The following is a 14,612-nucleotide window of genomic DNA, read 5'->3' as shown; positions in this document are numbered from 1 at the left end:
GCCATGCGCTTCAGACTTTGCGCTTAGATCGTTAAAATAGGGCCCATTCTTCAATATTCAGTTTTTTCTTTTATTTTTTTAATTTTTTTGAGCTGTTGTACCTCATTTTCTTTTACCTTGCATAATTTTGATGGTTTTTTGAGGATATCACTCAACAGGTCTATGATGCCATATGCCAGTTTGGCTAGTTTTTTCCTAGTGACAGACAGCTGGCAAAACATTTTCTTTTAGAAATTGCCAATCCTGTGTTGTGCATTTTATTATGCATATTTAGAATTGTTTTTCCCTGCTGAAAGTGACCCAGTCAGAACAGACATGAAGCACGTTTCCCAGTTGAGGAAACAGCAACCAATTATATTTTAGTCAATTTTATATCTGATGGTTGAGGAGTGTCTTTGCAGTACATGTAATTAAATATGAAACTTTAAAAAAAAAAAAAACAAAAAAAAAACAATGTGTGTATTTATTAAGAAAAGAAGCAATGTACCATTTATCTCAGAAGGGAATACAGACATAATCGAATCAAATTAACATTAAGCTGGGGAAGTCACTGTCATTATGTTTCTCTGTATTGGTAATATAAATCCACAGGTGCTCCATGCCGTGGGCGAAGACTTTTTAACATCTTGTTCTCTCAAGAACAAAATTGGATTGCAGCTGATTTATTAACAGAAAGTGTTTACATATTTAATTTGCTCAAAAGTATATAATGTATACCATAATGGAACTGACAGTTGCACACTCAATACCTGATAGCCAAACCTTGACTCAAAGAAACTGTATGAAACCTCAGCAATGAAAAGCATGAGGAATGTGTGTTTTTAAAGAAAATTTGGATGCTTTTCAAGGATGGAGAAAGGTGAGACAGAAAAAAGAGGGATGAGGGTGTGGGATAGAGAGAGGGCTGTTTTATTCCGCGGCTGTGGAGTGATAAGAGGTAGAACTGCCTGAAGCACATGGAAGAAGAGCTGCTGTCGCTGATATATACAGGACAAACAGACGCAGAGACGCTGGGTGAGTCAAGCACACATCTCTTCATCTGTTTTAGCCCTTCATTTCATATATGCACAGCATCTTTGTAAGGCTTTCAAGCTTTTTGAATACAAATATGTAAATGTGGAATAAATTTTTTTTACCATTTTTGATGTGATTTAATGATTGGTATTGACTGTATGACTGTAACTATGACAAATTACCATCAACGCTGATATCATGAGAGCTAAATTTATTTGATTAGCCTCAAAGTTGATTTCTTTTCTTCTCATATAATTGGGAGTATAAAAGGGAATCTGACAGGATTGAAAATCATGATAATTCAAATATTATATTATATTATAAATCAAAGTATTAAGGAATTTATTCATTGTGTTTTATTAATAAAAACATAAGACAACTTCAAAATATGGTTCTTCCAGTGTTGAGTGTCCATAAGATCTCTGGTTCAATTTGGGAAAGCAATCCCTAAACAAAAATGTTTTAAAGGTCATTAAATACAACTTTAAAATGCAATGGCCATGTACTGTTTCCAAAACAAAGCTAGCCGTTTTAAATAAGCTAAATGTTCTTGAAATTCCTCACAGACAAACGGGCTCTCAGTGACCTGATATGGTCATACTGGCTTCCTTGCTGCGGCTCACTAACACACATTGGCTCCATGTTGCCTAAGAAAAGCAGAAAAAGATTTAGAAAGAAAAGGACAATTTAAAGACTAAATGTGTGAATGCACAGAGGGAGAACAAGGAGTAGCAACAAAAATAACAATTTGCAGAGTTTCCAGGGGTGCACTGATTACATTTACTACAGCCTCTCAGCAGTTTGGCAGCATGGCATTAAAGTGGTAAAAAAGAAAGACTGAAGCCTTTCAGTCTTTCTTTTTTACCACTATAATGCCATGACAGAGTCTGACCTCTCAAGTCTCCCAAGTCCATTTTCCGAGAGTGAAAAACCTATACACCGCCTTGGGATATTATCCCATCTTTGTCTGTCTGAAAGAGGAAAACATAATTTTTCAGTTTCTGGTGGAAAATCTATGACTGTCAGCAGCTGTTGGACTAGTGTGCACAGCATTTTGAGTAGAGTAAGGAAATACTGTGACACAAGTCATTTTGTCACTGTAAAGGTGTGGTCACATTAGCAGAATTTTGCGGGAAAAAAGGACCATTGCGTATAGTCAATAGTGCAGCGATGCATGAAGCACCGCTCACACAGAAGACACTTTCAAACCAAGCAGCTTTTCTGTTGGTCGATGTGGTGAATCCATGAAAAACCCATTGTAAAAACTGATTTTGTGGATTCTTATTGAATAAATTTGGACATATGTGACTACAGCTTAATTTGTTTTTAAGAACAGGGAAATCAAAATGGGAGCTTTTTGTTCATGTCCGTTAGCTGGTAGTGTCGTGCTGGTGAACTTGTAACACACTGTAAAACCAAACAGTGAAAGTAATGAAATAAAATTAGTTTGTTTCACTCAAATAATAATGAAAGTTCCTTGTACTTAATAGAAAAAAGCTCTGTGAACTAAAAATTTCATTGTAGTAAGCTGAACTTAATATGATTGAGTAGAGTTGCAGTTGATTTCTAATTCCCAGCATGCTTTGCATCAGACTGTATAAATAAATGTTGAAATTAAGTGTTATTTTGTGTGTTTTTGCACATGATTAACATAGGGAGACATAAGTTAATGTTTAATGTTGTGTTATGTTGGGATTTATTGGGGGTTCTGTTGTGTTAGTTTTGTAGGGTTACCACTGTGGTGAAGAGTATAGCCTGTGGTTAGGTTGAGGATGGGCTATTTGCTATCTAACGTTTAACCAAGATCTGAATGTTATGTTTATGTAAATGAACTGTATGTAATTAACATTATGAGTTGTGTCATGCTTTGCTAAGAGTGGTGTGTGAAAAAGCACGATGAAGAAGATTAACATAATTGACTTTAATTCCAGAAGACTCACATACTCAAACTTAAAGTTAGCATTAACGAGAACCGACAACAGAAGACTGAAACTCAGGCAGATATATACTGGGAGAAAACAAAGAGACATTAACTAATCAAATTAGAAACCATGGTGACAAATTAACGAGCTAACTCTGGCAGGGTCCTGGTGACAACAGAAAACAAAGTCCAAACACAATGAATTGTTACAGTACGCCCCCTCCTGGAAGGCGTGACCTCGTGCCGTAACAAATGGCAGAGGAGGAGGTTCGGGAGGCGGACACGGAGTTGGCAGAGGGATGGAAACAGGCAGGCAGGCAGAAAGGAGTGACCAGGGAGGTGTGGATGTTGGTAGAAGCCACGGAGGTGTTGCCGATGAGATACGGGAAGGTATCCAGAGATTTGTTCGGGTGGCACCCCACGTCGGCATTATCGGAGGGAGGGGCCAGGGTGATGCAAAGTACAACGCCACCATGGAGACGAATGATGAAGCCGATGGGGTGGAGACCTGGGCATAGACGCAGTGTTGCTGGAACCAGGTGACATCACAGGCCTCGGAGGACGTGACGAGGCTGCAATGACGACCCATCGAGGTGGAACTGTGGTACTGGAGGCGTGCGGCGGAACCGGTGCGACAGAGGACTGACGTGGAGCCTGAGGGAAGCTGAAGGGGTGGAGAGCCAAATTGCAGCTGATGGCTCACAAGTCCGTGGCGATGGGCTGGCGATGTCTGACCCAGGTGGAGCTGGTAGGCCGAAGGAGCCTGGTGGAGTTGTCAGCCTGATGGTCACTGGTGACGCCGAGGGAGGAAGGGGTGAAGGTGGAGGAGTCAGACCAACGGGCCGAGGTGGAGACATGGGATTAGATTTGAGGTAATAATTTCCTCAAATGTTTTGAGTATTCTGAACTTATTGAGTTTTACAGTGCAGATAAACCTTTACAGTTTACACTCATTCTCTCCCAGGAAATGGAACACAATTATTGATGACTCGGAGACATATCCAATTTTTTTTCTAATATAATGCTTTTTAAGAATGAGAATGTCCCCTCCCTCTAAATTATAAATATAAAATGTCTCTAATTAGCAATAGTAAGAAAAAACAATTTTTATTATGTGTATTAGCTTTGATGTTGTGGAAATATGTCAAAACTTAAAGAAAAAAACTACTCAACAAGACATTTCATGAGCTCTTTGTGCATGTAACATTGTTTGTGCAAAGAAAAATGCACTTAACTTGTTTCAAAATGTTAATGTTGCTAAGATGTCAGGCAATCTAATGTGCTTAAATGCTTCTGCTTCTTCTCATTTGTAAGTTGTTTTGATAAAAGTCTCTGCTAATTGGTTCATAAATCAAAAAGTAATCAGGTAGATTTATATAATGGAAGTCGACTTTATGGGTCAGAACAGCTAGGTAAAACAAACACATTTTCACTCAATAATAGCAATAGAGATCACTGCGTAAACACACACAACACATACATGTACCTCGCAGAGCAAATCTAAGGTTAGCAAACAGATTCAGGAGAAAGGAGAACACAACAGCATGAATTATAAGAGAGCAGAGGGTGACAGTGCTGCTGGAGGGAGAGGAAGATAAATGAAGGATTTTTGGCACGGCAGAAGTGGAAAAAGGAGATCCACTGGCTATATATTCTTACAAGACTGACCGGTGTCCTCCTGGCAAATGAACTTAATTCCATAACAGTAAATAATAATTTATTCCATAACAGTGCCAACAGTAAAAAAAAAAATATATATATATATATATATATATATATATATATACAGTGGCGTAGCATCTGGGCATGCAAGGTATGCACGTGCATATGGGCCCTCGGCGGATTGGGGGCCCATCTTTACTGCACAAGATGTGAATAAATGTAACTCGTACTCTTGCTGGGTGGATACTCTTCAATGAAATAAAATGCACATAAAATGTGATGGAAACATATTTAGAGAACAATCTTCTAGTTGTCACAGACACGCCAGGCTCCACAGTCACCCAATCACACCGCACTCCCTCTCCCGAATACTGACAAGCCTCACCTGACGCCAATCCACACTCATCACCACTGCCACATAAAAGACACGCCAGTTCACTCAGTCACTGTCCGGTCTCGTTAACACTAACCTGTGTTCACTTACCTCCTGGACTCCCTTGCTATCGACTTACCTGTCTCCAGCGTCCTCCGTGATTCCCAGTGTCTCCTCGTCTCCTGTGTTTCTCCGGTGTGTCTTCGTTCCCACGTCTCCTGGTATCCACGCTCCCTAGAGAAACATTCAGACAAGTATCAGTGCCAGCTCATCTGCTCAGCGATCCATTCATCTGCATTCTCTTACCTGCATTCTGATCACGCTCTGCATTACCTTCAATAAACCTGTTAACCCGTATCTGTGTCTCCGTCCCCTTCTGTATGTCACAGAAGACCGGACCAACACCGCCCAGGTAACAGCATGAGCACCCCGGATCCCATTCAAGAGCTGGTCACTGTACTTCAACGCACCTTCGCCAGCACCTCCACGGCTACAACACCAGCGAACACTTCCGCATCCACCGCCGCAGCTCCTTCACCTCCCGTGGTCGCCAGTCCCATGGCCAAACCGGTGCCCTTCTCTGGTCTGGCGGAGGATTGCAACGGTTTTCTCCTGCAATGGTCCTGGAGATGCAACCGCACCTGTACCCCGACGATCGTTCTAAGGTGGCTTTCATAATCTCTCAGCTCCACGGAAAAGCACTGCGATGGGCTGAACCTCTCTGGAATTTAAACAACCCTGTAGTATCATCCTTGTCAAGTTTTACTACCCACTTCAAGGAAGTTTTTGGCAAACCCGCCTGGGACTCGTCGATTGGTGAGAGATTATGCAATTTAAAACAAGGTGCACTAACTGTGTCTGATTATGCCCTCCAGTTTCGTACCCTCGCTGCTGCAAGTGGCTGGAATGAGCAGGCTCTGATCACGACGTATCGTCAGGGCCTCGATCCACGTGTGCGGTTGCATCTCGCTGCATACGAGGACTCCATCGGGCTCAAGAAATTCATTCAACTATCCATCAGATTCGCCACTCGTATGCAGCTGTGCTTAGAAGAGCACCAGGGCCAGCCACTATTCCCCTCCTTTTCCCGCCAGCCAGAGTCCGTCAGCTCCTCAGAACCAGCGAATGACAACATGCAAATTGAGCACTCACGTCTTTCAGCAGCTGAGCGACAGAGGAGGCTGACCCAGAATCTCTGCCTGTATTGTGGTGGTGTCGGGCATTATATCGCTGCCCCACCATCTCCTGGAGGACAGGAGAGATCCTGAAGTGGGGTAACCAATGTTTCCAGAACTGTTTCCCCGAACTCCCCGCGTCCAGTTCTCCAGATTCCCAGGAAATCCAAGTTGGGGCTACTACTGTGGAAAGCCCTCTCGAGAAACGTTCCACGGATATCCCAGCCTGTTACTCCCACTTCAGAGATGTCTTCTGTCCAAAACAAGCCTCCAAGCTGCCTCCCCATCGGCCATGGGACTGTGCCATTGACCTCATCCCAGGTGAGCCAGTGCCCAGAGGGAAGATATACTCCCTATCCGTTCCGGAGGAGAAAGCCATGGAGGAGTACATCGACGAGGCTCTCAAGCAAGGTTACATCCGACCGTCCACTTCCCCTGCTGCTTCTAGCTTCTTCTTCGTGTCTAAAAAGGACGGAGGCTTGCGGCCCTGCATTGATTATCGAGCACTCAACCAAATCACAGTCAAATTCCGTTACCCCCTTCCTCTCGTCCCAGCGGCCCTGGAACATCTGCGCGGCGCCACTGTGTTCACCAAGCTGGACCTCCGCAGCGCGTACAACCTCATCAGAATACGTGAGGGGGACGAGTGGAAAACAGCTTTCGTGACCCCTACTGGCCATTATGAGTACCTCGTCATGCCGTATGGACTGGTCAACGCCCCCTCCGTATTCCAAGACTTCATGCATGAGGTGCTCCGGGAGTTCCTGCACCGGTCTGTCCTGGTCTACATTAATGATATTCTGATCTACTCCCGGAGCCTGGCCGAACATCGCCGACACGTTGCGGAGGTCCTCCAACGCCTGCGAAGTTACCACCTCTTCCTGAAAGCCGAGAAGTGCACCTTCCATCAGCCTTCCGTGCACTTCCTCGGCTACATCATCGACCACAGTGGCGTCCGAATGTACGAGAGGAAGGTCACCGCAGTCAAAGAATGGCCCATTCCCTCCACGATTAAAGAACTACAAAGATTCCTAGGATTTGCCAACTTCTACCGCCGTTTCATCCAGCACTACAGCTCCATCACCGGTCCACTCACCAACCTCCTCCGTGGTAAGCCCAAGTCTCTGTCCTGGACCCCAGCCGCCACCCAAGCCTTTGAGACCCTCAAGATCGCCTTCACGACCGCTCCCCTCCTGGTTCACCCTGACCCAGAGCTCCCCTTCATTGTCGAGGTAGACGCCTCAACCACCGGAGTGGGAGCGGTGTTATCCCAGCAGCAGGGGAATCCCAGCAAACTCCATCCATGTGCTTTCTTCTCCAGGAAACTCAACCCGGCGGAAATAAACTATGACATCGGCAACCGCGAGCTCCTCGCCATCAAACTCGCCCTGGAGGAATGGAGGCATTGGCTTGAGGGAGCTAAATACCCCTTTACGGTCTTGACAGACCATAAAAACCTAGGATACCTACGTGATGCCAAGAGACTAAACCCCCGCCAGGCCAGATGGGCTCTCTTCTTCACCAGGTTCGATTTCACCATCTCCTACCGCCCTGGTTCTAAGAACGTGAAAGCTGATGCCCTTTCCCGTATCCATTGCCTCGAGGAGAACAACGAAGATCCAGAGCCCATCATTCCCGAACGACTCATAGTAAGCCCCATCTCCTGGTCGGAAGAGACGCTCCCCAAGACCAATGCCTCCACCAACATTCCGCCGGGTTGTCCCCCCGGATTGAAGTATGTACCCCGGTCACGACGCACGCCCCTCATCCACTCAACGCATAGTTCACTGGGCACTGGCCACCCCGGGGTCAACGAAACCCTCTCGCTGTTAAAACAGCGCTTCTGGTGGCCCAGCATGCTATCCAACGTCAGGAGGTACGTACAAGGGTGCAAGGAATGTGCCGTCTCCAAAAGTCCACGCCTTCTTCCTTCCGGAAAGCTCCAACCTCTGCCCGTTCCCACTCGCCCCTGGTCACACCTAGGAGTGGACTTCATTACTGACCTTCCTGTCTCCGATGGATGTACATGTGTACTGGTCATTGTCGACCGCTTTTCCAAGTCCTGTCGCTTAGTTCCCCTGCCTGGACTCCCCACTGCCATGGAAACGGCAGAGCTGTTATTTAACCATGTCTTCCGTTATTTTGGGCTACCTGAAGACATTGTATCGGACCGTGGTACCCAGTTCACATCCCGAGTCTGGAAAGCCTTCTTCAAACTCCTAGGTGTGACCATAAGCCTCTCCTCCGGTTACCATCCCCAGACAAACGGGCAGACGGAGAGGAAGATACAGGAGATCGGCCGTTTCCTACGTACCTTCTGTCACGGCCACCAGGACTCCTGGAACCAGTTCTTGGGCTGGGCCGAGTACGCCCAGAACTCTCTCCGTCAACCCACTACTGGCCTTACACCTTTCCAATGCGTGCTCGGCTACCAGCCCCCACTCTTCCCCTGGGATGGGGAACCATCAGACGTTCCGGCAGTGGATTACTGGTTCCGGGAGAGCGAGAGGGTCTGGGACTCAGCACATCTGCAACTCCAGCGAGCCCTACGCAGGCGCCGGTTGACAGCCGACCTTCGACGCTCCCACGCACCCAACTACCAGCCAGGGCAGAAGGTTTGGCTGTCAACCAGGGACATCAGGATGCGCCTGCCCTGTAGGAAACTGAGTCCTAGGTTCGTTGGCCCCTTCACCGTCATCCGGCAAGTCAACCCCGTCACCTATCACCTGCAACTCCCTCCTGAGTATCGCATCCACCCAGTCTTCCACGTATCACTTTTAAAGCCTCTGTCCTTCCCTCCACAGAGCCTGGCGACTCCGAAGATCCCCCTCCTCCACTCATCGCAGAAGACGGAGTGGCCTATCAGGTGAAAGACATCTTGGACTCCCGGCGTCGTGGTGGGTCCCTGGAGTACCTAGTCGACTGGGAAGGTTATGGTCCCGAAGAACGCTCATGGGTCCCGAGGAATGTTGTTCTAGACCCCAGCCTCCTTGACGACTTCCACGCCAGACATCCCAGTAAGCCAGCCCCCCGAGGTAGAGGTCGACCACCACGACGTCGGGGTCCACGGTCCTCAGGAGCGGACCGTGGGGGGGGGGGTAATGTCACAGACACGCCAGGCTCCACAGTCACCCAATCACACCGCACTCCCTCTCCCGAATACTGACAAGCCTCACCTGACGCCAATCCACACTCATCACCACTGCCACATAAAAGACACGCCAGTTCACTCAGTCACTGTCCGGTCTCGTTAACACTAACCTGTGTTCACTTACCTCCTGGACTCCCTTGCCAGCATCCTCCGTGATTCCCAGTGTCTCCTCGTCTCCTGTGTTTCTCCGGTGTGTCTTCGTTCCCACGTCTCCTGGTATCCACGCTCCCTAGAGAAACATTCAGATAAGTATCAGTGCCAGCTCATCTGCTCAGCGATCCATTCATCTGCATTCTCTTACCTGCATTCTGATCACGCTCTGCATTACCTTCAATAAACCTGTTAACCCGTATCTGTGTCTCCGTCCCCTTCTGTATGTAACACTAGTAAATTTATTAGGAATAAAACGTGCATTAAAAAAGTCTGACAGAATAATTAATTCATAACTGGAATAATCTTTGGACTCATCGCATCTGAAATGATGCAATGATCATTCTGAAATTCCAAAGCCAGAATCGAATCTGTCGAATTCAAACGTATACTGTGTTGAAAAGCCGTTTTTTCACATTTTTGAAATAGATCCACAATGCAAAGTCAAAATGATGGAGGAGCGCATAGTAGGCCTACTGTAGTGCTGTTGTTGTCATTCCTAGAAATGTTTTTTTTTGTTAGTGATATCTTATTCATATTAAAGTCCGCGAGGCACGTAAAACTTTTTTTGCATATGGGCCCGGGGCTGACTTGCTACGCCACTGTATATATATATATATATATATATATATATAAACAAAAATAATCAAGCAATACAGTAATTTTTAAACAATAGTTGAGTTAAATAAAACTACCCAGCAGGTTGGGCAAACATTTAACCCAACCGCTAGGTTTATTTAACTCAACTATTGTTTAAAAATTACTGCTTGCTTAAAAGGAACCCAAAGTATGTTGGAAATTAACATTTATTAATATGTTTAATAAATGAACATTTATTAATAAGTTTGATGAATAATAATGAAACAATAAATATTAAAATTGCTTATTAATAAATGTTCACCTGTTGATTACTATTGTTGACACATAATTACTATTGTAATTATGTGTCTGATTTTTAATTTCCAACCTATTTTGGGTTCATTTTAAGCCAGCCATACAGTAATTTTTAAACAATAGTTGGGTTAAATTAAACTGCCCAGCAGGTGTTGGACAAACATTTAACCCAATTGCTGAGTTTGTCCATTTTCAACCCAACTTGGGTTGTTTTTAACCCAGCATTTTTTAGACTGTATATATTTCTGTCATGACAACTCTCGGAGTGTTTGACATGGTAATGGGTATGACAATGTAGCTGTGTTTGGTCTTGGCGGAATGCATCTGCTACGCTGCTGTTGATTATTGATGCTGCTGCTGTAGAGCAAGTACGGGACTTGCTACTGCCAATACATACACGACACGCTGCTGTGAGTAAGACATGCTGCTGCTGTACAATATAGCGTACATGAATAACCCGTAGCAGATCTATACAGGTGGAGCTGGGGAAGGTGGAGGGTTTCTGAAGCACGCTGCACTGCTAAGCAAATGCTAACTCATGTATTTAAAGATTGAACACGCAAGCTCATTGGCTACTAATACAGCAGGAACCAATCATCTGTGTCCTATAGATAATGATGTGATTATGAGCAGGTTGAGTTAAAGGACCTATTAGCCTGCCCATTAGAGTTTCATGCCAGAACTTTGTGTATATATATATATATATATATATATATATATATATAATTTTTTAGTGTTTACTGTACTGATGATATGTGTGTGTGTGTCTGTGTGCATATATATATATATATATATATAGTATAGAATTATATACTTACTTTATAAATTATATAATATATATATTGTATACAATTCTTCCTGTTTATTAGAAATGTGACATGAAGTGTGTAAAGCACTTACTCTTATTATAAAAAATTATACTTGAATTATAAAAATTATAAAATAATCCTTGAGCCTTAAGCTTGTTCTCAACATCGCTGTGACTGATTGATGCTCTCAGTGTAATAATGCTTTATTGTCTTGTTCTTTGTGTATTCTTATTTATTTATTCCCTTTCATTTGTACGTATTACTGTTGATCTGATATAGTACAGCCAATATGTTAAGCAGCAAAAAAAAAAAAAAAAAAACCTTTTCAAGATTAATAATAAATCAAATCAGCATAGAATGATTTCTGAAGGATCATGTGACACTGAAGACTGGAGTAATGATGCTGAAAATTCAGCTTTGATCACAGGAATAAATTACATTTTATATTCAAATAGAAAACAGTTATATTAAATTGTACTAATATTTTAATTATTACACTCAAATAAAAACAGAAATGTTCCATTGTATAGGCCTGCAACTCGGTTGTACGTACAGTATGGTAGTTTTTATAAACACTATAAACACTAAGCTCTTCTCTAGTGTTTTTTATAGTTAACGAACTGTGAAAACTGGATAACTTTCCTCAGGTAAATGCAACGTTAGAAAAAAAGCTGTTTTATTGATGTCTTTCCGTGGTTGAAACAGTGATTGAGCGATGACACAAGACATTATTTCCAAATAACAGTTAACAATTTTCAATGTCATATTTGCATTAAAAATTATTCAGTTCTATAATTATTAAATTATAATTCAATTGTTATGCAAAGGGTATTGTTCAGTTGTGTCTTCCTGTCAGCAACATTTGGACGGTTTGGACACAATATTATTTTCTGCGCCAGCATTATTTTGCTATCCAAGGAGTTTTCCTCAAGCATGATTACAGTCTTGAATTTTAATGTAGACTTCAGCAGTGAATATATAATCTGAATTGCTCTCTCTGAATGATTCTACTTACAGCAATAATAGATGAATCCGTTCTAGAAGCATCCTGGAAAGAAAGGTTCATCACAGACACTCATCTTTAAGGATTTCCTGACTGTCCTTCAGTCACACCATGGATATTCTTTTCACCTCTTCCTTCCCCGTTTTATGCCAGCACTCTAGAGATTATAATCTCACAACTCTCTGTCCTGACAACCAAAAGGTAAACTCAACGCCTCCTGCTCTGGTTAACCCACCAGCGTTTGGGATGTCCTACTTCACCATGACCCTCGGTGCCCTTTCAAACCTAATTGCACTAGCAATCCTAGCCCATTCTTATGCCCGCTTACGCCGACGGGCCAAAGCGCCGTTCCTACTGCTGGCTTCAGCCCTGCTTCTGAGTGACCTGGCAGGCCACCTGATCACAGGGGCTTTGGCACTTCACCTCCATCTTGAAAGAGTGAAGCATCACGGGGCGGCAGTAGCAGTGGCGCCTCCTCAGGTTTACTGCAAGTTATTTGGAGCTTGCATGGTGTTTTTTGGGCTTTGCCCTCTGCTGCTGGGCAGTGCGATGGCAGTGGAGCGCTGCATAGGCATCACGCAACCTCTCCTGCACCCGGCGGTTGTCACCATGACACGCGTCCGCCTCACCATGCTCCTGATTGCCTCCACAGCTCTCACTTTGGCGGGACTCCCTCTGCTGAACGTGGGGGACTACAAACCACAGTTTCCTGGCACCTGGTGTTTCTTACCTGTGAACGGTCCGCTTTCCATCGCTGACGCCAGCCTTGCTTTGGCTTTTTCCATACTGGGGCTTGTAACATTGAGCGTCTCAGTTGTGTCTAATACTATAAGTGGGCTGAAATTGCTCCAGGCAAGGTTTAAGGACCGATGTGTCAAGTCAAACGCTGCTCGGAGACATGGATTCCTCTCATCTTCTTCTCTGCATTCCCTGGATGTGGAAATGATGACTCAGCTGGCCGTGATAACGGTGGTCTCCTGCGTCTGTTGGAGTCCATTTCTTGTGAGTGAGGCGTTGTGCATTTGATAAACACCTTTTAGTGCACTGTGATAAACTGTGTTTTTACTGCATTTGTGTTTTCTGGACTTTTTGACTGTTTTCCTCTTCATTTCACAGATTTACATCCTCATATCCATTGGCAGGTTTTATAAAGGAATCAGCAGACCGGTGCGTCAGTGTGAGAAGCTGCTTCTCTTGGCTCTGCGCTTGGCTAGCTGGAACCAGATTCTGGATCCATGGGTTTACATCCTCCTGCGGCGAGCGGTTCTGCGCAGAGTCCTTCAGCTGCTGCAGCCCGACAGAGTCGTGTTTACACAGAGCAGCTCCTACAGAGACTCACACAGAAAGCAAATTAGTTCACACTGATTACCCATTTGTTTACACTAACTTCGAATATGTTTACTTTGGGTCATTCACCAAAAATATATGAAATCAAATATTTATAAAGAAATTGTGTGAGAATTTTTTCCAAGTGAAAAAGAAGTGCAAGTGTACATGGTATACTTCAATTTACTTTTTTTTTTTTTTTTTTTTTACTTTACTTGCAGATAACATAATATTAATCAAATAAAAGGCCACTTTAATTGTACTGAAAGAAAGTACACTTTAATGACTATATTTCCAAAAGCTGCAGTCCGTAACTTTTTTTGGTTAAAAATGATCCAAAATAAATTTTTGAGCAAGTACATAACCAGCCAGTGTTCAAAACTATCTCCTTACCTTAGCCCGATTCACAGCGGTAAGCTTGTAATATTGTTTTCTAATTCGGGTGATACTGGTAGGTTTCCGCACACTTCCAAGATGTAGAATCTGTGATTCTGAAGTACAGTATCCACATCGGTGTGGTGACTGACAGCAAACATTCGATTCATCCGCGCTGAGGAGCCGTGCCGAGGCACAACCCACATAAAGATGATAATTCCGCAAATAACTGCAACTGCAGGTTTCAAACAGAGATCACAAAACGTATGGACTGCAGCTTTAACACAATTAAATATGCGCTAAAAAGTCAAATACATAAGCCCTAAAATAATGTTAATTACATAACATACATGTTTCAATAGAAATGACATAAATAAGTATATTTTAGTTTACCATAAATGATTGTCAGTACATTTGGCAGTACAATTTAAAATTTCAAAGACAATAGAAGTGATTATGAAATTACATATAAAGTAGTCCTATTAAAGTGGGTCAAAAAAAAAAAACTGCATTTAATATAGGCTAAATTTAAACTATAATACATTTCTATTTAATTGTGATTAATTGTGTATAAAACATCATATTCAGTTCACACTTAAGTGCATTCCTTTAAAGTGGCCTGTATTATTTCTGTAATACTATAAAGTGCAGCCTACTTCTTATTCACAAGGGTTGACGAGATCAAGCTGAATATACGTTTCCAACCCCAGAGTGAAAAAAACGAAAAATCAAGCCAATTTTTTTTTTTTTTTAATGGAA

General features: G+C 43.4%; 1 protein-coding gene and 1 long non-coding RNA gene across 2 annotated transcripts in view; one reads left to right on the top strand and one right to left on the bottom strand.

Moving 5' to 3' along the window:
- The first annotated feature begins 925 nt into the window (after nt 1-925).
- On the top strand, nt 926-13,877 carry ptger1c (prostaglandin E receptor 1c (subtype EP1)). Its single transcript, XM_051886130.1, has 3 exons — nt 926-1,014; nt 12,167-13,154; nt 13,269-13,877. Exons 2-3 carry the CDS (start codon nt 12,264-12,266, stop codon nt 13,515-13,517), a joined length of 1,140 nt encoding a protein of 379 aa, XP_051742090.1. The 5' UTR covers nt 926-1,014; nt 12,167-12,263; the 3' UTR covers nt 13,518-13,877.
- LOC127508333 (uncharacterized) overlaps nt 13,341-14,612 on the bottom strand; it is a 4,369-nt gene continuing 3,097 nt past the window's right edge. The window contains exons 2-3 of the long non-coding RNA XR_007928774.1: nt 13,872-14,088; nt 13,341-13,477 (exon numbers count right to left, since the gene is read on the bottom strand). This is a non-coding gene — a long non-coding RNA (uncharacterized LOC127508333). The remainder of the gene's footprint in view (nt 13,478-13,871; nt 14,089-14,612) is intronic.

Source organism: Ctenopharyngodon idella, chromosome 3, assembly GCF_019924925.1.
Source record: "Ctenopharyngodon idella isolate HZGC_01 chromosome 3, HZGC01, whole genome shotgun sequence".
Taxonomy (NCBI): domain Eukaryota; kingdom Metazoa; phylum Chordata; class Actinopteri; order Cypriniformes; family Xenocyprididae; genus Ctenopharyngodon; species Ctenopharyngodon idella.
The sequence above is the reverse complement of the archived record's forward strand: the minus strand, read 5'-3'. Positions and strand labels throughout refer to the sequence as shown.

Bases quoted from the DNA above. Each gene is read 5' to 3' on its own strand.
- ptger1c (XM_051886130.1), top strand. From the start codon at position 12,264: ATGGATATTCTTTTCACCTCTTCCTTCCCCGTTTTATGCCAGCACTCT. The intron at 13,155-13,268 runs GTGAGTGAGGCG...TTCATTTCACAG, and splicing joins TCTGTTGGAGTCCATTTCTT to ATTTACATCCTCATATCCAT.